At 38.4% G+C, this 27,220-nt stretch overlaps 1 protein-coding gene across 1 annotated transcript in view; it reads right to left on the bottom strand.

Annotated features, from left to right (window-relative positions):
* Window positions 1-25,298, bottom strand: part of LRMDA (leucine rich melanocyte differentiation associated) — a 613,171-nt gene extending 587,873 nt beyond the window's left edge. The window contains exons 1-2 of the mRNA XM_062496685.1: window positions 25,249-25,298; window positions 21,193-21,293 (exon numbers count right to left, since the gene is read on the bottom strand). Coding sequence (XP_062352669.1) covers window positions 21,193-21,293; window positions 25,249-25,278 — 131 coding nt within the window. The 5' untranslated portion in view covers window positions 25,279-25,298. The remainder of the gene's footprint in view (window positions 1-21,192; window positions 21,294-25,248) is intronic.
* Between the last annotated feature and the right edge of the window lie 1,922 nt (window positions 25,299-27,220).

The raw sequence follows: 27,220 nt of genomic DNA, 5'->3' as shown, positions 1-27,220 counted from the left end.
ATGGTTAAGTGCATGCTATATGCCTGCCACTTAACTAGAAAAAAAAAAAACAGCCATCTTTTCAGGGGACATGACAGTCTACATCATAGTATACATAGATATATACTATATAGATAATTAGTACTGCTATGCCAGTGTATGCTTTCTATAAATAATGAAAGAACCCTTGCCAACTTTGCTGCAGTCTTTATACAGATTATGTTGAATAACTTACAAGATGACTGAAAGTTTGCAACGACTCCATCTTCAAAGCTCTGCCCAAAACATGCAGGTTCTCCCTCCCCGACCCCAAAAGTCCAACATTTTCTGCATGCATCAGTTTCTCCATGTTTCTCAAAAATACTTACCAAAGCTGAGGTGTAAATCAATTTATATTACAAGAGTTTAATGGTTTCAAAATAGAAGAAGGAGGAATACCAGAGAGAAATCTGACAAGGTTAAAAGGAAACTAGGGAAAGGTTGAGGCCTAACACATATTAAATAAAAATCAATCACGAAGACGTTTCAAGAATTACAAAGTAAGACATAGCATACCACTGCTCAAAGTGAGGGGAAATGAAGGATAGGACTCCAAATCACATGGCAGTACTTACTTTTTACAGAAATAAGATACATTAACTCTTAACTCCCTGCAGAGCACTGACTCATGGCAAAGGTAGGGCAAGAGATTCGATACGCTGCAGGGAACAAGCTCAGAATTCACCGTGAGCCAGAAGCCCCTGCCTTGCTCAGGGACAACACTTCCATTTTCACTTCCAGTGAAGCTCCAGATTTTGCTTTTGTGGGGACAGCTGCACCTTCCTTCGCAGTGGCAGAACACTTCATACAAACTCATGGGAAGCATCCTGCATGACAACACAGAACTCCCATGTTTTCAAACTATTTTCTGAAAAGGCTGTGTGCCACTGCAAACCTTGTCCCTCCTCCACACAACAGCATTAGCTGGAAAGGAAAATGCACACATAGTATATTCAGAAGGGTATATAAGAGACAAAATGTTTAAATAATTAATTTATATAAAAGGTCTAATCTACACAACAGGGAAACAAAAATTCAAAAAAAAGGACTGGTCATTTGGAAGCCATCAGTCAGCTTTTTACCATTGGCACAATGGTTGTAGCATTGGTTTGAGGGGGTTTTAGCACCAATGTGCTGTATAAACAGCTATTTTTATGCTACTTATCTTTGAGTAAAAAAGGATGCAGTGGGTCTTCAGACACTACCCAGAGTGCAGTTGGCTATCATCCACTAAGGAAGGCTCAAGCAGCATTTACTAAGTGCAAATTTAGACATCATCACAATTGGTTCTGTTTATTTTGCATCTCCTTAGAGTCAAGAATTATAACAAATTGAAAGAACTTAACTGAAGAGTGGTAAAAGTCCGTATTTCACCTAACTTTAAAGGAAAAGGTTTTACAAGGTTTACATCCCTCTCTCTGGAATCATTTGTATCCCCAGCAGCCAACAGACGCTCAATGTCCCAGCTCCCCCAGGGTCTCAGCCAAGATACCGCATTTTGGACTGAGAATTTTGCTGAGGTGACATTTTAAGACTTACACTAAATCATCACATCTTTCCAGCCACTCACATAATTAACCTCACCTCCTTCTCAGCCTCACTGCCTAGAATTATCTGTAAAACTAGTGTAATCTCCCTAATTTATCCAGTTAGGTTTATTTTTTATCAATTCAATGTTGGAATATAGTCTGTATTTTATTCACCTGCTTTCTTCTCTGCTGCTGCAGATAAAAGCATCCCAACAAATAACGTGACTGGTCACATCCACAGTGTTTTATAGTCAAAGTTCAGTGTAACTAAGTCAGATGTCCACAAATGGAGTACTGTTTGAAAACAACACAACTTTTAAGTAGACCTAACCCAACTTAGTAGATGCTGCTGCTACAGTTTCTCAGCAAAGAAAACTTACTACCTCTAAACAGAATTTGCAATGCTGTGGGAGACAGAAAATCAGTATCGACACTGCTATAGCTGGGTATGGCCTCCAGTATCACAGCAGAGATTATTCTTGCATTACATCAATCCACATGAAACAGCTGCGCTTAAGGACTGAAATAAATTTGTAGCTAGCATCAATATTAAGATCTCCAAAGACAGACAAAGTAGAAAAGTAAAAGCAGGGTTGGGGCAGTGGTGATAGAGGCAAGAAAAGTCTGTACCAATATTCCTTGAAGAAGGATTCACTGATTCTTTATTTCAACACAATAAAAAGCATCATCTTTCACAAAACTGATTTGCTTGGATAATACATGATGTCAGCATAAATCATATTTTCATCTTCTGTCAGTCCCAGCAGTTTTCTTGGACTTCTCTGAAGGAGGACAGGAAGAAAAAAATTTAAAATAATAATTATTAAAGAAAAAGAAGAGCCAAAACCATCTTCCAGCTTTGACAGAAAAAGGTCTTTTTGTTCCCAAGCCATTTGTCTTCATGTAACCCACCAGCACCCTTCTGCAGGAGTCATGTAATGACAAAGCATCACAAAGGGTTATCAAAATGCAAAGCCAGTATCAATATCAACTTTCTACTCTTTCCAAACATGAACTTCCTTTGTTGCAATCTTATTTCCTCTTCAGTGAATTAAATTAATACTTGTTCACATTTAAAACAAGAATTAATGTCATCTGTGCCAGGACATTGAGACCATTCAACAGAAGGACAGCACTGTGTGACAGAAATCATGAACTGCAAGCCACATGTAAATAACAAAGACAAGCATTCAACTTCCTCTACTTTTGTCCCTTCTTTTTAGCTTTTATGAGATTGTGTACTGCTTTTTGCTGCTTCTTAGTCAATGAATTATTATTTTTCCACTAAATAAAAATTTGTTTTTATTCTGATTACAATTCTCCACAATTATCTCAGATTATTACACAGAAATTGCTTTATAGGACTATGATGGTTGATTAAGGATTCATGAGCGATAAAAAGAAAACAGAAAAAAGCCCTTAACATAAGGGCTAAGTTTAATACACTTTAAAACTTTCATTTCTGATGGGGCTCATGGTATTTTCCTTCCTCCTCTACAGATATATAAAACATACTTCATTTGCGTGCTTACACAGTATAATTCCTGCTCCTCCTAGGATAAAGTTCATGACCATAACATACATTTCTATTAGACCTATCAGCTTTAACAAGGACAGAATAGCAACATGCTAATTTTCCCTCTGTAATTTCCAAGCATGACTCTTCTGACACAGCAAGCAGGCAGCAGATGCAGCATCTACAACAGACACAAGGTAAAGAATAACATGCATTTGTGAGCAAGTTCCACCCAGAAAGCAGTAACTGTCCCATTGGATTAAAGAAAAGGCAGAAGTACAGTTATGTGCTGTAGAAACACAGTGTTAGTAGGCACTACATTATCATGAGAGACAAGATACCTGGAAGCAGAGGAAACATTTTTGCAGTCACACAGAACAGAAGAATTTGTGGAAATAAAGTGGAAGCCAACACAGCTGTCTATCTCTGGGTCATCCAAGGTAGCAGTCAGGCAGCACAGGAGTGATTTGAGAAGAGCTGAGTACAGAGCAACCAGAAAGTTAGCAAAGTAGAGCAGCACAGAAGTTCCTTGTATTTGCAAACCAATATACTATCATGAAAACATATCAAACCAAACAAGTGAAATACCCACCCTGCATACTTCTAGTACCCCAGCATTCTGGTAGGAGCAACAAAGCCTGTTAGAAATGATGGCACAGGACAGAACCTATACATCAGGAGATCTCAAACTACTAAGAAATATATAACAGAGCAAAACGTTCTGCAAGCCATTCAAAACTTAAGACTGTTGTTAGTTTATGATTGAAATTCATATGTTGAAATTTCTCTGGCCTTAGGTTTCACTTTTCAAACATCCAAGGAAAAATAAAAACAACATTAGGCTCACATTAAATGGATCCTCCACTCAGAAAAACATTTCTATGAAAGAAAAATAAATACAGATTACATATAGGCTGGATGTAATAAAGTTACATAGGCATGTTTTTGTGACTTGTGATCAGTTATGAGTTTTAAGCTTTACCTAGACAAGCTTAAATGAGACTAGTAAACATTGCTCCTTTTAAATGGTAACTTTAATAACACCATGAAGTCACTAGGTAGGTCCCTTACAACTACTGAATATATCCATGCACCTGCATCCATGCTTGATCTAGAGAACTTCTAAGGAATCACAGACAATTTGCACACCAAAACCGAAACAAAATCCACTGAAAATATGCATAAGATGAAACTATTCCTGAAACTTACCGTCCAAGACACTTCTAGAAATTCTGCAAGTGACAAAGCATCAGTATGACTGTACATCCTTAGAAATATCCCCAGAAGGCCTACATTCAACTTTACTGAAATTCCATCTTCAAGCTCTGTTTCCTTTCCCAACAGGAATGTTTCCAACACCCAATTTGAAAGCTTCTGCTATTGCGTCGTTTATTTCAGAGATAACATGCTCAGGGCTTTTCAATAATAATTTCAGTTTAAAACAACTTGGAGATTCTTAACAAGAAGTCATATAAAGGATGTCTGGAAGCATTAGGCAGGAAAAGAACCTGCTAACCACCACTGAGAATAGTACTGAAAAATACACTCCCAGAAACAAGAAAGCACAGCAAAGCAAAATTAGTATAAGAAGGATCTTGCTTTAAAGATTTATTCTTACAGAATTGCCCAGGTTTGTTTATACAGCTATCAAGATGTGGACAATGAACTTACTCAAAGTAGCCTACACAAATTTGGAGACTACTTTACTTTTTATATTAGTTGCATATAGATGGGGAGATAACTTTAAAAGCTCATAATATTTTCACAAAAGCAGGGAGACACAAACTAAAATCTGTGATGATTAGTAGTACTCCTGAGTACTATCAAACAAATGACTTCAACAGTTACTATTTCAATAATTAGAAGGCAAGTTCAGAGTTGCAAACTTCAGCATATACATTTAATAAATATGTATGAGGAAGATGGATATGAAAAGAACAAGATAAGAAGACACAAAACTGTTTTGCAGCACTCCAATGAAGCACTGCAGCACATGGAAAAACAAACTTTTGTTTTTAAATAATCCTCCTCAATAGTCCTAAAATAATAGCACACAAAATATTTGCAAAGTAAGCAAAGCAGAACTCAATACTTCAGAATGAAACATTAATCTCTGCTAATATAACAAAAGAAATAGTGTATAATCAGATTCCATCTGAAATCTCACTCAGATACAGAAAAATAGTGACTATAAGTAATTTGTTATTAAAATAGTTTTAGAAGAACCCAAGTGGCCAAGGATTTTCAAAGAAAAATTAAACAGTAGGAATAAAGCTTAAGATGCTGTTAACACACAGATTGTAGGGGAAGGGGGAAAAAGGGGTGAATTACATATCTCAGAGCAGTGCTTCGTTAAAGTAATTGTAGTCTCAGACTACTGTCATCTCTGCTGAAATATAATCTGAAACAGAAAAAGAAACTCAAACTAGCACAAGTGAAGTTTTTATAGGTCACATGGGATGCCTGCTGCCATGCACCAGATGTGAATAGGAAAAAGAAAGTGGTCAACATATGATATTAAAAACCAGTGCAGTTTCAAATATTTTAAACATGATGTCAAGTGCATTCAACAGGTCTACAAATGCACTACATTAGCCTAAATTTAGTAGGTGATAATTGAAATCAGAGATCCAGTCATTACTACTGACATGTTTCTAAATACTACCCATTAAATTTTTGTCTGTTTCAGATTCTGTATGACAGCTGGCAGTCAGGAGGGGACTCACCCAGAGGGTATGAGCACACACACATACAACGTCTCTCTAGTCAGATTCCTGTATCTTCCCTTTCTAGAGCTAATTTAACAGTGACAATACTGTCATACAAACGCATGCTCCAAAAGCAGAATTCCACAAGTTTTCTCCAGCCTCTTCATGGCATCTTCCTCTAAATACTGGGTATGAAACAGGACAGTAACTTAACTAATTCCAATTGTATGTCCTGCATATGAATTTTCATGACAAAATTAATTCAGTTCTGTTAGAGAGACCAGATCTGGTATTCCTACTTATCCTTCTGATCATTTCTTAATTTTTAGTTAGAGAAGGAAGAAAGTCCATCAGCAATAAAAGATACAGTCTTGGTCCACACCTTTTTTGCTGTTACTTTTGTTATATCTATAATTATATACCCTTTAACCAAAAGGAAACAAAAATGTCTTGTAAGTCTGTAATGCATCTTTCTTATTAGTCTCTTCTGTCTCACCACCTTGTGCTACATCCACTATCAGATAATAAAAAGTGCAGCCAAGTAACACGTGAGAATAAACTACCTCTAGGACCACCTCAGATTTGGTAAGTGGACAGGTGCCAGGATGGCCACAAGCCGTCACTTGTCCTCCCATGCAGAAGTGGTTTATGCAATTTGGTATGAAGGGCTGATAATAATAATATTTGGCATGTACAGTTAATCAACAAGGCCTCCTCACAACTCAGTTCTGCCACCTGCAAAATGGAGGCAGTGCTGCCTTTCCACTTCTCAAAGGAAACTGAACATCAAACACATGATGAAAACCTGCCTGAGAAGACATGCCTGGCAATTCAGATACCAACAGACTGTCTTTTGACTAGAAATTTAGACATCTACTTAGAACCACTGAAGGCTGGAAATGAAAGAACACAGCTTTCACTAAAATCTTAGAGGTACCCCAGGCTCATAAACCTTTGTATACAAGCAGCAAACACTTCTTAGTTTTCATAGATTATAATATCTTAAAATATTGTCTAGCATAATTAATTCTAAAGATCTTTGAAAAAACTAGCTTTTTTCATAAAAAAAGTTGGCCTTCAAGAGAAAAACCACCTTCTCTCTTAGTATTCTTTTAATAGAAAATCTATTTACAGAGCAGTAATATTCCTATCCAAATACTAAAAACAAAAGGAAGCTGCATGCTACTCATTCTTAGCTTTTTAGACCCTAAGACACAGAAAACTCAAAATTACTAGCACCTATTAGAAGTATTCACCTCTGTTACTGGTCTCAATAAGTAAAACTAAATTTACAATCAACATTGACCATGGACTGAAGCAAAAAACCAGGAGATATTTGGAGATAAACAGAGTAATCAAAAAAAAAAATTTTGAGAGCCCCACATTAGATGGTGGGAAGAAGAAAAAGGTAGTCAGTTTGATATGTTTTCTGCTACTCAATTAGTTGCTAGAAGCAAGTTTTAAAAAAATGAGAACAAGAAAACAAGAAAAGTCACGTATGACAATTCTATCTATATGAAGTAGTATCATAATATCTCAGATTTACCATATTGACAGCTCTATTTCAAATGCACAACCCAAGCAACTTTATTTTAAAGACTTTTAATAAATCATTGTTCAGTGATACCCATCCTGAAACTACAACTCAGCCAGCCCACAGATCTTGAGTTAGTCCTTCACCAGATTGTGTCAACATAGCCCCCAGAATGCCTGAAGTTCAGACAAGGTCATTTAGAAACCAAGCAACAGGTCATTTGGGAAGGAGGGGGTTACACAGTGAGTGTCCTGAACAGCACAGGGTTGATTGTAAGAGCTCCTGAAGATAAAAGTGCCAATCTGCCTTTCTTACGACTTTTGATATAAAGTAAAAAGTAAAACGGCAGCCTTTTATGACATTTTAATTCTATTCCCACTTTCTACCACCTCCATTAAAACATTTTCCTCCTCTCTTCTGTGCTATCCAAGATTAAAAAGTCATTTATTGCAATAAAGGGATTTAGTGATTTGGGAGTAACTTTTATATACTGTACATCCTCTAGACACCCTGAAACTATGTTAATAATTTTCTTCCTATTAATTGTCTCATCAACTCACAGCTGGCTATGCTTTTTATTTCATTATGTTATTCATCAATCTAAAATAGAACTATAACAGAAAAAGAAATTGGAACAGAGCAATTTCAATTTTTCAAAACAGATGCAAATCAACACTAGAGATGCTACACAGCATACTTTTATAGAGACAATTCTATACATGTTTGAAAAATGAACTTGTAATAAACTCATATCCTGTGAAGATATGTTTTTCTTTCCATCTTATGAGCTAATTATACCAACACAACATAACGTTTTCCTAAATGCCTTATAAACTGACCCAGTTACTCAGAAAGTATTATTTTTAAATTGATGTGATAGATGCAAACTGGAACATTTGGATTTCAATTCTGGCACCAATTCCCAGATCCCCTTCCCAAGTAATTTAAGGACTTCCTCCCGATAGTTTTTCATATTCTTTTAACTGACATTTTATCTTTATACAGTATCTCAGCAGAATGAACATGCACTAAAACAATGACAGCCCTTCTCTGGCTGTCATCTCTCATTCTGGCAAAGACAGATGTCTTACACTGGCTTATGCCAATAATAGAGCCGACAAAAAACAACAGAGACTACCTGCCTCTGATGTAAAGGCACCAATTCACATTTGTGACACTCATTTGTCAATTAACAGATTTCTTCCATTGTTGACACATGGGACTTAAAAGATGTGGGCTAGAATGTGATGAATTAAAAAAGACAGATGAGTAAGCTATGAGCTGCAAAGTAATACTATAATGTGCTTTAGATAGGAATATCAACTGACACCCCTGACAGGCCATACAAGGTTTTATTTCATTTTGCTCTGTATCTAGGCTTCATACTTTGTCTTCTTTGTTCTCTTTTCATCAAGCTCCTAACATCTCATTCTGACAGCCAGAGACATTTAAGGCACTTTCATTTCAAATGCAAGTTAGCATACTTGATTTGTCATTAAAATGCAAAACGATTGCCATTGCAGGTAAATGTAGGTATGCTTAAAAGGTTGTATCTGAAAAGTAAAAGCTGAAAACCGTTTCTGGCTGCTTTGCTTAACTCTTTCACAAGCCTCAGAGTTTTTACAAGGCAAGTGTTACCGTGCTGTAATAGAAGTGCAGCAGCACCTGCAGTTTGATACAAGGTACATTTTAGTATATTGAGGTACCAAAATCTTAAAGTTACAATGTCAAGTACAGAGAGGCACTGTCAAGTTTGCACATGGAGCCATAGCATGACTCACACAAGAATCTGAAAAGAGTCTATCATGTAAAGCTTTACATGGGATCAAAACTCTCAACTACATAGACACCAAGGAGGAAAAGAGGGGGAGATTCGTTTACTTTTTTTAATACACTAATTGTAGTAGAATTAGCTGAAATCACCAGAGAGGGAATTCCAACAGCAATTTACTTTCTATTCCAATGCTCACTAAGAGAGATGAGGACCTTAACATAATTAATTAAATAAATACGTACATACACACATAAAGAGCTCGGTAGCAAAAGACAAGGAGAGATTTTAAAATTTTGCAGAAAAAGAGAGACCTGCACAGAACGGGCATAAGTAACACTTAGCTTTCTACATAATGCACATAGATGTGAATGCACGCTATAATATGTCTAAGGTTATTTCTAGTCAATGAGATAGATTTGAATATCTAAAATCTCATTTGTGTTCAGCATACAAAATCTAGCAAAAAGAAATACATATTTTCTGCAAGTGGTCTGAAAAGCAGAAGTATATCATTTAATGGAGAAAATTTCTTGACACAGAGGTTCAGATATTTGATTTTAGGAACTTACAGGAAACCTTTATCCTAAGTTTGCAACTACATATCTTTTTTGCAGACTTTCTTGTGTTTTTTCACTAGGGAAAAGAGAGGTGTGAATGAGGTTTCACTCTACTCACTCAGGTGCAGAAGTCTTTTGCCCTAGTTTTGTTTTTCCCTAAGAATGAGAACCGTATGGAAATACACAGTCAGGGAATCATTCAGAAAATCTGATTTAGATTACAACATCACAGTGCATTGAATATAAGGTAGAGAACCTGAAACATTTGATGCTCCTGTATATAGAATTGTGTGTAAAGAATTAAGCCTACTGACCATTTCTGATACTATTCTGCCTAAGGTGCATCTGCTACAACATAGGAATTATTTATTCATTCCATGTTATAGGATAGTAACAGGCTACACCGTAAATACAAATACCAACTTTACAACTAATACCTGTCTTGATGGATTTCTAGTGCTACTTTTTCTACCCACACTAGTCTTAAATGCTTCCAGTGCACTTATGTCCTCACACAGAAGGAAAATAGGGGAAAAAAAAGGGTGCAAGATTACCTTAGAGGTGATTTCACCATTTCACTAGGTTTTAAAATACTAGGACTACAGCAACCAGAACTTTCATACACTATACTAAAATACACAAAGAAACACTTGCCCACTCACTTTTCGTTTAATACAGATATTTGTTCTCTCTTCCTCCATTGACCAATTACTAGGAAGCGAGACAAAATGTACAGTAATGCATTAGTCTCCTTAATTTTAGAAACTTCTTTTCTTCTGCTCAATCATTTAAATGCAGGTGAACCTCTTGTTTCAAACCACCTCTGGCTGCAGAGTCTATAATTCAGTCAACAAGTAGGGGCCCACATTAAATGGGTTGAGATAAATTCTCATTAGAGGTACATCCTAATTTCAAAAGCCCTTTTATTAGTGTTAGCAAGAGACTATTTGATATGACTTATTTAAGAGAAGCCAAAGAATTGACAGTGAAAGAAACTGAACTGCCCTCTGACATTCCCCACTTAGACTGGCAGGCAATTTCCTAGTTGTGCACCTGGTAGAACTAGAACCAATACTGCACATGGACAGAGCTAACAGCTGGCTCCCATAACAAGCAACACAAGGAACAAAAGAGAGACCACTGGCAAGAAAGCAGCAACCTCATGCTGCACCTGCGCCCAGCAGCACCTTCAGCAGTCTTCTGCTGATTTAAGGAGCTGAAGGCAGTGGGGAGAAAAGGCAGCACAGAGCGAGGGAAGAAAGTAAACTGCACATAGACACAGCCTCTTAGCTGTGTAAGCTTAGTTGGCTGAGTTTTCATTCCTAGAAAACATAGTACTTGACAATTTTTCCCACAGCAATTCCAGTACAGTCACCTTCACATATGACTGTTTCTGTGCTATCCCAAAGCACTTCATTGCCCAAGACAAAGAGTGTATTAAATGCACGAGAACAGGCAGAAAGTGTTTAGATCCTTAAGTAGCTGTGATTTGAACACACTGGTCAAATTATCTTACAGAACTATGTCTGAAGCAGAGTTTTACAAATATTCAATACACTGTTAACCCTTGGCCTGTTTATAATATTTTTCCTTCAGCCTTCAAGTAATTTAGAATAAACACTATACTTTATCACTTAAGTAACTAAGCAATAAGTCTTTCTTATCTCTTCAACTAAAATGTCCTGAAAACCCTGGGAGTCAAAAATACCACATCCTCATCCAGTCCTTTTGTAGCCACATGGCCTTGAAGAGTCATGGCACCTCAGCAAATCTAGGACCTTGCACATCTCAAATGGTTCAAGGACACTTCTGCTGCATTTCCTTGCACTTTAAGAGATTTTATGCTCAAGAGACTGGGTTTTTGCAAGCAACCTCTAAGTAATACGTTTCTTCCTTCAAGGTTATAAGTGAAAAGGTTATCATTGACACAGTCCTACCACAAGTGCTGAATCAAAGTAGAAAAATACTTGGGCATCACCCTCAAGTTTATATAGACTAAAAAAAAAAAAACTGATATACCATACTTACATATAAAGGAAATATGCATACATCCTAAAGATCTCTCTAAGACATTTGTGTGTGTGTGTGTCTCTCTACATGTGCATTAAACCCCTGTAAGCTGGCAGAGCAGCCAACACACATTACACTTCTTATGAAAAAAAATGAGCTGGCCTGGTGCATACATCCAAGTATTACTATCTGTCCATACAGCTCATATACCAACTACACAGGAAAAACAGTAGAGACTTAAGCACCTGAAGAAAAGTATTGGCCCAATTTGCAAGAGCCTATTAACTTCCCTGACTTCTGGACCAATTAAACTACCCCCTAACATTAGCTATTCTGCATCTCTTACTTGTGTTCTTTTAAAACTTATTCCTACCACTGTAGTCTCTCACCATACCAAGGTTTCCTACAAACATGAGCAATGAGAATGGCAGTATTATACAAAGAACATTCACCACTTTCATTTATAGACTCAGCAGGCAAATTAAATTAAAAAGGCAAAATAAAGTATTAAGAAAGCAAAGCTCTACCAGTGAGCAACTCACTCAGGCAAGCATCATCAAAAGGAAAAACTAGGAGGAACAAAACAAAAATACAAATAAAAAGTACAAAATGTCACATAATTGTAAGCATCAGTTCATGGGTAAAGCCTGCAACTGAGCTATGATACTGCATTAACCATGACCCTAAAGACAGTATAATTATTGTATAGCATGTCTGGTTTGACATGCTGAATCCAGAGCCTGAGAAAAATACATGGCCCTTTTGCACTTCTATGCTCCTCACTCTTCACGCTTGCACGAGCTAAGGGTTTGGGGACAGTCCTTTTAACCTGAAAAATCATCTCCAGGATAATTTATGTAAAGATGAGTTATGTAAAATGCAAGATCTCAAAATCAGCACAAACCATGCAAGACCACACAAAACAAACTAGTGACACATAAACAGAAGCTCCATAAGGATTTTCCTGCCAAATGCCAAGTAGCTTTTTGTACCATGACCACCAGCAGGTTTGTCGAACACTGGAGGACCGAGGCCCTCCTTACTGATTGGAATCAGCAAAACCAGTCAAGTTCTTTACATGTGGAACTACATGCTGAGAATCTTTGACAGTGCATTAAGATGAGAAGAAAATACTTTTCCACAAAACAGAGAGGAAAAGACAGAGACAATAATTCCAGGGTTAGTGCAGGTTCTTCCTTTCAGCCAAGTTCCTTGTCCTCAGACAACAGTTATTACTGCAGTCCTTCGCTCTTGTTTCACACAGGCAATGGTGAGGAAATACTGTTTTAGAGTAAGAGAGATTAAGGAAGTCAGAAAGTAATAATGATCCATCTGATTCCTGTACTTAACACATACTCTTTATGATATCCTTTTTTTAACCCCCCATGCTCTTGGAAAAAAAATTGCTCTTGGTCTTAAAATCCAGATAATCATGAACTACTCAGGAGCAGACACTAAGATATTATTTTCAATCTACTGATATTCTTTAAAAACTAAAACAAGTACATCAAACTATTTCTTTTCCAAATGCCAATACTTTCTATAGACTGTGATAGTCTTCCATTTATTAACTGATATTCCCTCAATCTAACACAGATCTCTATTGTTCAGAACAGAATTCAACACAAAAACTCAGTTTAAGACTGGTTACAGTTTTCCAAAGAAGAGTTGGTTTCACTGTGCCAGTGAATTAAGTGCTCTGGGCACACAAAGAACAACTGCAGATTGTGTAGATTTAGCCTCCAACATCACTTCAAAATCCAACTTCAATCTCATAGAGAAATCAAATCAAGAAAAAACAGTTCACTCCCAAACACATTCAAACATGAAGAAAATTATGTGATGCAAACAACAGTTCACTGGGAAATGCTCTGCCTCCATCAAAAGATTTTACCAACAGCCTTGAGTCAATGGCTGTTTATTATTAAATCCTATCTCCATTCAAGTCCCAGTTTGTCACTCATCTTTGCTCACAAGCACAGATTTCAACTTTACTCAAAATTGCAACAGACCCTTAGACATGGATGGCACAGCAATATTCACCAGCTATAATTAAGGATGTAACAATCGAAGCTCACAACCTTATTTTAGCTTAATGTCAAATTGTGCTGTTTAATATTTTTATCAGATATCAAGCTCTAGCAATCCTCACAAGAATTCTTCACTACACAATATGAACCTACACTGTCCCCCAAGCCAAAGGTTCAGGTAAAAAGCTTTTCATCAATTCTACCACATGATACACCCTCAAGACAATTCCTTCCATAGTGTTAAGCCTTTCTGAGGAAAGCAGAGCAGGAAACAATCCTGTCTTCCAATCTGTCAGGTACTGTAAATCAATGGATAATGGCCAGCACTGGGGTCAGAGGTATACACACTACAGTGTTTTCACCGTCTGTTAGTGCCTGTGTGGCCATAAAAAGTCAAGCAAGGATCAATGGACAAAAAGAGAGGCTGCTGGGACTAAAGAAGATAACAGCCACCCATACTGAAATGCAACAATTTACATTACTCATTACTTACATATTACAGAGTTTGGAAAAATAACTTTTCCATCAAAAAGTACAGTTTACATCCATGGCATAGTATGCTGAAAGCAGTGAGATATTTAAGTGCACACCATAACCCATTAATTTGATATTTTTAACAATAGTCTTTGACTGGTCCCCTTCATATCAACAACAAACCAATGACAACAATTAAGACACAGCAGGAAAATACACAAGTCACAAAAACACACACAGATAATATTTTGTAGTGAAATATTCTATAACCACATTTAAAGCTGACAGAGCAACAGAACACAGGCATGGCTATTGTATGTAAGACAAGATCTATTTTATGATTTTTAATATTTCCAAAGTTTTAAGGTGGGGGAAAAATGCTTTCCTTATACATTAGCCAGATCACATCCGGTTCCTGTTGAAATGCCACTTTCTAAAAAAGGGTGGCATGGTGGGTGGGAAAAGGAAGGGAAGAAGAAAGCAAGGAGTAGATTTAATGTCTATCAACTACCAAAGTAGAGTTAATAGCTGGAATTTGTTTTTGTTACTGGTAATACTCTCCTTCTGGTTTTCCAATAGTTATACATCTACAAAACTTCATCTTATACAACTCCCTAGGTATTACCCATGTTGGAAGAACCCATCAACATACTTGTCTTCAGTCCATCTAGTACAACAAGAAGTTCTTTCAGTAGAAAGATAATTATACATACATTAGTCCACAGTGATTAATAACCCTGTAAGACTTCAACAGAAAGACTATTACATCTGTAAATCATTTCAATGATTCCTCATATATAAATATTTAATTCAGCAAAATTATTCTAGGAGCTGAATTGCTTCTAAAGACTGACCACCCTTAGCAGTGTTACTGTACAAGTATTTTTAGACATCCATAACATTTCAACATTATTTAAGAAACAGCATCTTGTGCTTATTGTAGCACATCCCTTTAAGGGTAAGCTTTGAGCACCCATCTCAAACTAAACACCTACTCATTTGAACTTGATGCATTTACTGCAACAGTAGAAGAAAAATCACCGAGAACTCTTAAATTTCAGATTGCTTAGCTATGGAAAACATTATCTCTTTGCTGAACTCTCTCTATAAAATTCCATTTACCTTCAAACAGTAAACAATATCCAGTATAAAAATTACAAACATTTATAAACTATTGCTTTCTTAAAGAAAGAAATCTCAACTACTACGCAACATTTTTCTTAGAAGAACAATACAAAATCTTCAATACTTAAACATATATATCCTCCTTGCACATAGTAAACTGTCGTCATGCTTGAAAGAAAATAAAAAATACGGAGAGTGAAACAGATTAACTGCACAGCTCCAATTCACTTATTTCAGACAAGATACTATAAATCATCTTGAAACAAAACAGGCAATTATAATGTGCACAAATGTTATGATATTATGCATCCCTACTGGTCCAGTGGTTTAAATTATTGAAACTGATGGTTGAACAAGGATATATTGTTTCAACACACTTAGATTCCTTGAAGAATTCTAATTCTTCCTTCAGCTATCCAGTGCTCTGCAGATCACTGTTGTCAATAAACAGAGAGATAAATGTTTTTTAGATAATTCAGGCCACATCTAAGGGGATTAAAATATATGTCCAAAATTTCTCTAGCAGTATCTTCTGTAAAGGATCACAGAGGTTTTTTTCCTTTCGATACTGGAAAAAGCATCTAAAATTAAAGCAAATCCATGCATCTTCCTTCAAAGCATTCAGTGAGGACAGAGCAGCTCCTTTCTCCTTGTAAACACTACCCCACATTTCAGTCCTCTTCACCTCAGTGTAAGGGCAACAGGAGTGAGAGCCATAAGACAGAATCATTTCAAAACACAATCAGCTATTTGTAAACACTCTTTCCTGCAGAAAATCTGCAACTGGTAGTTGCAGGAAAAAGCAGCACTTAAAGTAAATCAATTAGCTTGCTAATTTCTCACCCTCATTCATTTAGCTCTGCACTGTATTTGTCGTAATTGACTATAATTATGTTAATTACCAACTCCAGCATAATTACTATATTTATTGTCATTGAGCACACTATGTACCCAAAGCAAAGCTGGCATTTGTTGGGCATCAAAAAAAAAAATAAATAAATAAATAAAACCACACAACTGTCGGGACGGGTTTCTCTGAAAACTGGCTGATACACCTTCAGCAAATGAAAGGGCAAAAGAGATTTCATGCAATGCTAGTTTGAAAGCATCAGTTCATTAAGGATATTAATTTTCTGATAACTACACATTTAAGCATGACACACTGGAGCAGTATCTACAGGATTTAGCAATTATTAATGCGTGACAGTTTCAAATGCTAAGTGAATCAATTAAACAGCAGCATTCACAATTTGAGAAGAGATAACTGCTTCATAACTGCCTAAGACTACAATTTTCACATGACAAAAAAGGGCCATTCAGGCTCCTTCAAAACCTGACAGGTCAAGAAAGAAGTTTGAAACAAAAGCACCTTATAACCATCATCTCTCCTCTTTACTTGTCAGATCAACTTTGCTAGTGTCTCCGCTGAAATGGCATCACCATGCCAGCTGCCACAAGGTGATTTTTCATGTCTTGTCAAAGAAATCTTTTATTCTATTTGCTCTGCATTAACATGTTACATTTATTGATCAAGCCCTTTCTGCAGCCACAGCAGGGCACTGTGCTCTTATGCCTAAGGGGGCTTTGATGTCCTGGTGACATTCTAGACCGAATAATGCACATACTAAATGGATTTAATGCAGAAATGTGTTTGTGCATGACAGCTACATTAATAACAGCCCCTCATACTGATAAATATGCAATTGCTATGATTAAGAGTTACCCAATTATGGTGAAAATATTTTTCTACCTTATAAATAAAACCATCAAAAAGTTTTAACAATAGTGCATTTCCTTCAACATTTTAATGTGCTATAAAGATGAGTCTAAAGGCTTTTAAAAATATGTCATGCTTTGTTTTGAATTCTGGCTTTTATTTTCCATCTCTCATTTGTTGTTCATCTTCCTGTTCTGCATGTCATATTGCTGCACAGGCCAGGAAGGTGGTTAGGAAAAAAAAAATAAATAATAAAGTCTTTCTTTCACATACTTAACTTACAAAAAGGAACATGCCCTGCAAAAAAACTGAAGCCCATTTTCAGGCTGCCACTTGCATATTCCCCCAGCAAAAAAAACAGGAGGCAGAAGAGAGAAAGAACAATACCTTGTCCAGAGAGAAGATATTACAAAGCCTCAGCCTCACAAAAGTCATGGAGGAACATTCCAGACTAGGATTGAAGTTCATGGGGACGTTTTCATACATGCACCTTCTTCATGAGACAGTGGAAATTATGCACAAGCACATACTGTGCAAATTATTCAGGCTCCTAGCAGAAATAATCTGCACCCTAGAGAGAGGTAAGAGATATTTGTATCTCCATGAGCACAATTATTGGATTAATCCTTCCTCATTGGCCAAGATTAAATAATCACTCTCCCTTTCACCTCATAGCTTAGAGTGAGAAGGAATGTCTGTAAGAAAAAGGAAAAGAACTCACATGTTTAAAACGACTAAGGACAAAATGACAAGATGGACTTCTCGGTAAATTGAACTGCAGATGTTATTTATAAAAGCATGGCACCTGTTTGTACAAAACCACTGACATCTGTTATTCAAGCACAGGAGTGCATTTAAAAGCCCTTAATGCGAAAGGAAAAACTCTGAACAAAGTTATCTAGGACAAAAAGTTATCTAGTAAAAAAAGCTTTGAACAAGTTGTAGGTTGTTTAAGGTTTTTTTCGTCCCACAAGATAGCAAGATGCATCTAAACTGAAATCGTTGTATTTCATCCAAATCTCTACTCCCTACCTGTATTCCATCCTTCCTAATCACTCACTGCTTTCTTTCCTTCACCAGTGATTACCACTTACCTTGTTCTTTTTTTAGTGAAATCTTTAATTTTCTATGATCAACCACCATTTTTCATTCCACCTTGAAATCCTTTACAAAAAGTCTCCAGGTAACACTGACACATCAGTGTCTCTTCTTCCCATACTCTACGCCTTTGCAAAATGAGAACTGGGGAATATTTTCCACATATTATGGAAGGACTCTGTTACTAGGGAAGGCTATCAAACACAGTTGCCATGAGAGGCTCATGAGCAGATTTCCAAAGCAAAACATCTCTGCTCCTGAAACATGCCTTATTGAAAATACACAGAGTAAATAGTTGATTTCTAAAACAGCTGAAAATCACTATGGAATCAAAAGAGCTGCTGCAACTCAGGCCGTATCACACCAATAAAGCTGCAGAATCACAGCATAATTTAGGTTGGAAAGATCAGCTAGTCCAATTCCCTGCTCAGAAAAGGGGGATTTCAGAAGTTAGATCAGGTTGCTTGGGACTTGCTGTCCAGTTGCACTTCAAATATCACCCTGGATGGAGATTCCACAGCCTCTCTAGACACCTCTTACCACTCAACCTTCCCTGAGGTGGCTGGAAATTCCCTTGCTGCAGCTGTGACAACTGCCTCTTGTTCTTTTGCTGTGCATCTGACAAGAGTTTGGCTCTGTCTTCTTCACAACCCCCCCTTGGCCCCAAAAGGAAACAAAAGATATTAGAAAGTACTCAAACAAAATCAGTGCAATGAAAACAACATGAGAAGAAATTGTTTGGGATTGAAGGGTTTCCATCAGCCAGAGACACAAGCAGGAGGCAATTCAATGGCACCATATCCTGCCGATTTCCGCTAGCATCTTCTAAGGACACTCACGCTTTTCCCCTTTGCCTCACACACAACAAGTTGCTGTTACTCCTCCTCTCTCCCAAAATTCCTATATAAACTCCCCCTTATACCTTTCAACTCTTTCTTTCCTTTCCCTCACAGGGAAAAGGGGATATGTGTAACCACTGTGACTGGTGACAGTCACTTTGAATGCCAGAAGAAAGAGCTGGATCCATGTACTGCTCAGGGTAACCAAGGGGAGACACTAGCTCTTGGAAAAAAGAAAACAAGAAAGACACAAAAGCAACTGATGTATTGTGATTGTGTATCAAGTGCTGATATTAGATAGACCACATCTGATGCAAAGATGCTTAATTATCTTTGCATCAGCAAGTTAAACTAGAAAATCAAATTCCTTTCTAAATCAGCATTAATTGTAGGCATTGTTTCCCCACTGAAAATTTTTAAATTAACCATTTACTGATAAAAATCATAAAACTCATCACTACACCATACATTGTTAGATTTTTAAGCAATAATACCTGTTTAAAGAAGATGACACTGCTTACACTTCCTTCAACAGCTGCCCAAGACATTCTTCTATAGTCCTAGTCATTTAAGGTTATGACACTTATCCTATATCTCATCTGATTGTCTCAATAACATGCAGGTACAGGGTTTATATATGAGTGCAGACTGGTGTGAACAGCTACTGTACCATAAATATTCCACTCTTAGTTTCAATGTGCTTAGTAAATCTAAGCACTACTCAAATGAGAAACCCTTACAGCTCTCATCCAATTTAGTATTAACTTCCCAAAGGGAAAAAAAAAAAAAAAGAAAAAAAAAATCCACTTTTCCCCTTTCCCAAATCTCATTTCTGGTCTTAAAATACTTTTAGAGATTTACAACTACAACTTCTACATCACAAGCTGCCTGTTCCTTCCAAAACTTCAATAAAACCAAATTAGATCCCTTCTGAAAAAAACAGGCTAAGTGTTTTGGGCAGAGAAGGAAAGAAGGACAGAAAACACAGATTTCAGAAAGACATGACCAATTTTGCCCTCCATGAAAATATGATCACAGTTTTAAAGAAGTACTTTGCATCCAAATTTAATGTTATTATCTTACTTTATGAAATGTAACAAATTCAGAGAACTGTTCTTCAAATCATGCATTAACTGAGACAAACTTTTTTTCCCAGAAATGTAAAGAAGGAACCTTCTTGTCAACATGTTAAATCTGAATACACATACAGACCTTCAATTATCTTTATGACAAAATCGAAAAAAAATTACTATTTGATCCCCTCCCCCAGAAGCTTATCTTTTCTGATTACAATAACCAACGGTACAGAGTCATAGCACAAGATAACAACAATCCACAGATTTAGTGTCTCCTTTGCTCTGCTACCTCTTACATGCAGGATTCAGTCTTTCAGGGTTGACAGAGACTCAGAACAACATTTATGAGTGTTAAGTAAGTTAAAATCAATGGTTGCTTCTTCTAGAAAAACAAGGCATCAGCACACTACTTTTTGTATTACTCTTCACAAGCAGACTGTGATCTTACCTCCAATAAAATAAAATTAGTTGAGTCCAACCCTACCTCCACAAACCTATTTTCTTATTAAACAGACAATTGCACTCAAATTCTTTCTCTGTATACTTACCCATATTCTTCAACCTGAAATACACTCTGCTGAACCTCAGCAGGCTCTTATAAGGATTACATTAAATGCGATGCTAACAGGAATACTACAGAATCCTAAACCAATCCATGTATTAAAATACTTAGAAAGAATTACAAATTCTAACTGTGCTTAGCTTTAGCATTTAACTACACAGATGCACAAAAATAAAATCATAGAACAAAACACAATCTGGGAAAAGAACATTATAAAGCATTTATATTAATAACCAGAAACCCATAAATAAAGTCTCAGAAAAGAGAGAGAAGCATACACTTACTTGTGTTTTGGTTAAGGAAAATTCACTTCTGATCCCATTCTTCACTTCTCCAGGTAACAACACTTCTTTTAATTTAAGTAGAGAACAAGGCATAAGCTTCTCAATGGGCATCATTTATGCTAACACATGGTAATTTTCCAGACTCACCTGGTTATTCATGTTCCAAATGTGGGAGAAAAAAAGACAAACATTACCTATAAAAGAGTGTTGTCCAGTTGATAATAATTTGTTGTCCAGTTGATAACAATTAAATGTACCCTTCTACTTTGAAAAAAATACCAGTCTATTTTAGGAGTTTAAATTCTACGTTGCACTTGAAAAATCTATATACTGCCACATACCTTAACAAGTTGAAGCTCAGATCTAGCCTTTTTGCCATATGTCCATATTTTCTTCCCAGGAATTCTGGAATTTCTTCACAGTCCTGACTAATGTAGGACACCTGAGAAATAGAAGCAACAAGGATACATTTCATGAGTAGATTTAGTTCCTTGTCCAGATTCTGTCTCATTGATAAAATGGTAATGTGCAATACAGTGCATTGGCACTACAGCTTTAAACTATATAGTTTTACAGATATAAAATCTACCACAAAAACTCATTTTCCTATCGATACCGTCAACTTAATATTTATTATATCTATAGTCTTTATGTACATTTTGTCTCCTTCCAAGTAAAAATACTTCAAATAAATATACCACATTTCTTCTATTTCACTGTTAATACTTTGATTCAATGTTACTTCACATTACCATTCTGACATGCTCCAGAAGAAATTTGTTTGAAGGATCAGAAGCCATCCAAAGGATCCTCCAGTTTGGCCCTTCATGTACAACAAACAAAGGCTGTTTTCTAAATTTTGGTACAGAAATACCTAAGCAGTGTACGGTCGGTCAACCCATTCTCCTAACCATTCCTTGAGAGGATTATTACTCCCGGTAACACACTAGAGACAGAGCAAGAGGGCTGCCCATGACCTGAAAAACGAAGCATGCAGCTTCTTTTCAGACAGACCAGTCTTAAAGATTTCTGGCTACACCACCTATGAGCAGATAGTTACCCCTCACACGCATGTAAATGTCTTTTGGTTTTCATACTACTCCATCTAACTCATCTTAAGCAAATACAGGAAAATTAGTGGTAGCACAAAACCCAGTCTACTCAGATTCTGCTTCTTTTTATCTGGTTTTAGTCAGGATGAAGTGAGTGACAGTATTTCCAGAAGAACACAAAAAAGTAAAGCAGCTAAACTTGTTCTATTATTTCTGCTGTGCTGTTTTAGAAACCATTGGTTTCATTTCTTCAAAGAAACCCCACAAAGTTTTTCAAAATTATTGTCAAGAATTCTATACATCTACATTGGCTCATCCTTTCAGTGTTCAACATACTGACATTTTGGATTTTGTGCTGCAGAAATCTTAGTTTCCCTTAATAGCCAACCAGCAAGTTAAGCACCATGTTAGACCACTATCTATACAACACTGTTATTATCCACATATTTAATTATAAAGTCAATTTCAACACCATATTCCACTAGTTGAAAATATGTTGGATGAAAAATATGCCCAAAAAAATCCATCAAACTTTGTTTTGATAGTATTTTGCCTTCTGTTGGAACAGAGACTCCTCTGCAGAGCAGACTGACAGTATGTACTTCTGCAAGTCATCCCAATCTCCTACGCTCTAAAAATTATTGCATCTGATAATACTATATGGCATTCCATTTAATTCATTTTGTTCAATAACTTCCACAGATAAAGCTGACAACGATGAAATAATTTTATGAGCAGAAAACAGGTAGCTTGAAGCTCAGTTGAACAACTTCTTCCCCTTGTTAAATCAGACCTTCTCATGCAATATATTCTGCTACCAGACATCCACACAACTTGAGCAAATATAAGAAAAAAATGGAAAAGAACTGTTTTTGGGTAGTTGGTATCCTAATGGTTTGGATATAACAGAAAATATTTTGCAGAATTTATTGAATTAAATATGTTGGGGTTTTCCTCCAGTTCACGTCTAAGACAATCACAAATGCATTTTACAACATACACAAAGGTATGCATAAAAAAAACTGTGTCATTCTTCACTGAAAGGTAGATTTCTTAAAATTAATGCTTGCAAACCCTTTGAAAGACATCACATTAACAGCTTAATAACACTTTGGATTAAGCACTTGGTTCAATGTAACGTGCTGGAACAGAAACAACTAAAATACGATGCCTATTAACACTGGGAGGACAAGACTGTCTTGAGGAGATACAAACACAGCAAGAGCACAGACCCCCACTTCACCTTTCACCCAGGAAGGAGTGGCTGAGAAGGAGCAGAGGACTCTGGCCTGCTGTACACTGCTTCAGAAACTTACCTGGCCATAAAAGCCCTATCCACGAGAATAGAAGTTGAAGAAAAAGATTCATACAAATGTGGTTTAGTGCAGACAGAAGACAAAATACAAAAAATGTAGCAAAGCTTCAGCCTTTGAACAGTTATAATATGCAAACATATTTGCACAACTGGCACAAACAGATTATTCACAGGCATATTTGCAGATAGCATATTGTTATCATGACCTTTCAATGCAGAGGCCTTGTAAAGACATTTTACTCCCACAGAGTCCACAGCAGCACACTCATAGTACAATGCTAACATAAAACAAAATGTCAGCAGACAGAACAAAGAAGACTATTTCTTCATTTTCATTGTTTCAATTCAAAATCATTTATTCAGGAAATAATAAAATGTACATAATTCAGTATACTTCCTTTTGCTTCCACTTCAAATACCCTCAAAATGACTATGAGCTTCCAAGTACATATCCAGAGACGTCACCACTGAGAGATGAGAGCAAGCATACTTTTCCCAAGACTCCAGCTCTTTGGCTGCAAGGCACATCAGTAACAGCAGATTTCTTAGATTTTTCTATACCAGTCACAGAACATCACACAGGATTAAAAACTGAAGACAGAGGTTTCCATGGCCTAATTCTCCAACTCAGATATAGTACAGGTTGGTAACAGTCAGTGCGGGGTGCCCTATTCAATACCCCTCCAAAATGTTCAGTTTCCAACAGAGGCCAGCATCAGATAGGCTATGGAGGCCTGAGATATTCTTGCAGACTCTTCAACACACTGTATGCAATTCACAAAAAAAAGATAAGCTGTTACAATATTTAAACATAAGTTAACTATCAATAGCAGATGCATCTCTCTTCTGCTTTAGTTTCAGAGGATATTAACATTTAGTCTCTGTGATCATTCTACAATGATACTGTAATCTTAATAACCCATACAGTATCATCTTTACTAAGGAATGCCACCAAAAAGGTCACGTACGAACTCTCAATACTGCATAGTCTCTCCCACTGAAGGGAATTATATCTGGAGAGTATCTCCAGTCAGCTGAGCATTGCATTTTATTCTATGCTGTTAGAAGACTGTATGGTGGGCACATGGCCAAATTAAGGGGCTCAAGGCATGCTCAAGGGAAGAAGGCAGTGTGTCCCTCAGTGCCAGAGTGCACCACAGAGACCACAGGAACTGTTTCCTGCAGCAGCTGTGAAATCAGCCAATTAACAACCTCCATATCATGCACGTAAATATATGTATTCCACACAGGAATAGTGACCAGATTAAAGGAGCAATTAGATGGGCAGCACCCTGGTTTAATGGTAAATCATTTTTAAAAATAAGACACGCTTCCTTCTCCTAAGGGGGGGAGAAAAGAAAAAAGTTCTAATTTTAGCCACAGGTTCATCACTAATGTCATTAACTTCTAGCCAGAATTTGTTTCCAGTAGCCATACAAGGCGCTGGGTAAAAGTCAGCAGGATGTTTCCTAACTTCTCTTTAACCAAACTGAAACATACACAGGAGGTTTTAGGAGGAACAACACTTAGTAGATTTCACTCCTTCTGCCCCAGCCTGACCGAGCAAGCGCCGTTCCGAGCCGGAGCACATCCCTTAGGGAGCGCGCTGCGCGGAGCCTCGGGGGAGCTCCCGCGGCACGGGGGGGGCAGCGCAGCCCCTCCGCGGCCCGGCGCTCTGTTATCCGCCGGCCGTGGGAGCGCACCCCCGAGCCGCGGCACTCGGAGCGCACCCCCGGGGCCGCCCGGCGCTGGCGGCTCCTCGGCCCCTTCCCTTCGGCGGCCTCGGGACACCGCGGCGGCGACGGAGGCGATACCTGCGCGGAGTGCCGGGGCGCGGTGCGGCTGGAAACCAAACCCGGCCCCGCGCGCGTCCTCCGCCCCCACCGAGCGGGAGCGGCACCGGCGGAGCGGAGGGAGCCGGCGCCGGGCTGAGGCGGCCGCTCCCAGGGCCGGGGGCGGGGCCGAGCCGCCCGGGGCGAGCTGCCCGCGGCAGGTGGGGCCGCGGCCGGCCGGCCTTGCCGGACACTTACCTGCGTTCCGCTCACCACGACGCCTGCCATGCCGCGGGCTCGGGGCCGGGCCCGGCCGCCGCCTGCCAGAGTCAGCTGACGCGGGCGGAAGCGCGGCCGGGCCGGGGGCGGCGGCAGCGCGGGGTTCCCGCCGCCTCCTGCGGCGGGGCTGAGCGCGCAGCGCGGCCGGGCCGGGCGGTGACGGCGTGAGCCTGGAGGGGCCTGAGGTCCGCCTGTGCAGGGCACGGTCATCCCTGCCCGGCGGCCGCCCCAGGCCCCGCTGCGCCATCCTACCTGGGACGCGAGTCTAAAGCGGCACACGGCTACTGCCGCTCCTCATAGGATCAGCTCGGTTGGAAAAGACCTCTTAGACCATGCAGTCCAACCTAGGACCGAACACCACCACGCCGACTAGACCGCGGCATGAAGTGCCACGTTCAGTGTTTCCTTAACACCTCTCGGGACAGTGACTCCACCACCTCCCTAGGCATCCCATTCCTATGTTGAATCCCTTTCTATGAAGAAACTTCTTCGTGTCCAATCTAAATCTCCCCTGGCCCAGCCTGAAGTACATCCTATCGCCAGCTACTGAAGGGGAGACTGACTTCCACCTTTCCAAGCCCTCCTTTAAGCTGCCCCCACCCTTACCCCAAGGCTTCTGTTCTCCCTGCTAAACAACCCCACAGCTCCCTCAGCTGCTTCTCATCAGACTAATGCTCCAGAACCTTCCCCAGCTCTGCTGCCCTTCGCAGCACCGGGGCAGCACCACGTGCTGGGCTGTAACCGTGCTGGAATGCGCCGTGGGAAGAGGGGATGGAAACAGCCCATCTGTGACAGAGGGATCGGGCCTTGCATTTCAGTTCCCGTAAGGCACTAGATGACTTGGAATATCATCTGTACTGGTTTTCCACTGACTAAGCAGTTCATTAATTTGTGGCATAAAGCATAACTTGTCTTTTAAGAGGTATATGTTGCTGGTAAAGCAATGCCTGCAGAAAAAAACTAAAAACATGCTATCTCCAGGACAGGTCCATATTCTCATACCAATTTTTTTTTGTCTCTAGAACATAGGGTAATTTGTGTGGAAATCAGAAATAACTTTGGAATAATCAGAAAACCCTGTCAAATGAGTCTTTCCAGGACACAAGAATTAACTAATTAAAATAATGCCATGATGGTAGATTATCACTGTTCAGCAGACTAGAGGAGTTACAGGTTTTCTATAATAATTTTATATGAGACTTTTAAAGGTTTCTGAAGCTTGGATCCTAAATCCTATTAGTCATCTACCTACCTCTTCAGCTGCCTAAGCACCTTTAAAAATCTGGCTCATTTTTCCCCTTTATTGCTAATATAGCATAACTCACTCTTGCTGAAAGTGGAGACACATGCTGTGAGGGGAAATAAGTTTCAGGAGGATATGTGTTCTTCACTGCAAACCACTTTCTTGAGTTTATTCAGCAACACAGCAGAAACTAATACTGTACTTGCTGCTCTACCTCTTAGTATCAACAGAATAAATTCTTGGTACAGCTGTAGCACTAGACCTTCTCTACAGCCATCCCTCCTTCAGTGACTGCTGGACAGGAAACACTGAGGAAATAGTGGAGGAAAGAAATGTTCTTCCTACCTGTTGTTTTAATGCTTTGTGTTAGAAATGTCAATGGGCCAACACGCATGAAAATCAAAATACGGCCAATAAATAAATCACTCCTGCGCTTTGTGTGATCTAATTTTCCATGTATCATGTAAGACAGAAGAATCAAACCCTTCAGCCACAGCAAATAAGCTGGTCCTACATTGATGAATAAAACTTCTGTTTCTCTAAGTAGTAGTTTTCCATCCAGGCATACTTGCTGGTTCAGATCATCACTCAGCATGCTTCAAACCATCAGGGCCTTTATTTATCTATTAGATTGTATAGTAAATAACATATGCCAAGAAAAACAAGTACTATGTGAACTGTAAATTTAAACAAAGCAATACATTCTCC

The sequence above is a fragment of the Cinclus cinclus genome, chromosome 7 (assembly GCF_963662255.1).
Source record: "Cinclus cinclus chromosome 7, bCinCin1.1, whole genome shotgun sequence".
In the NCBI taxonomy this organism is placed as follows: Eukaryota; Metazoa; Chordata; class Aves; order Passeriformes; family Cinclidae; genus Cinclus; species Cinclus cinclus.
Note: the sequence above shows the minus strand (reverse complement) of the source record. Positions and strands in the feature narration are given on the sequence as shown.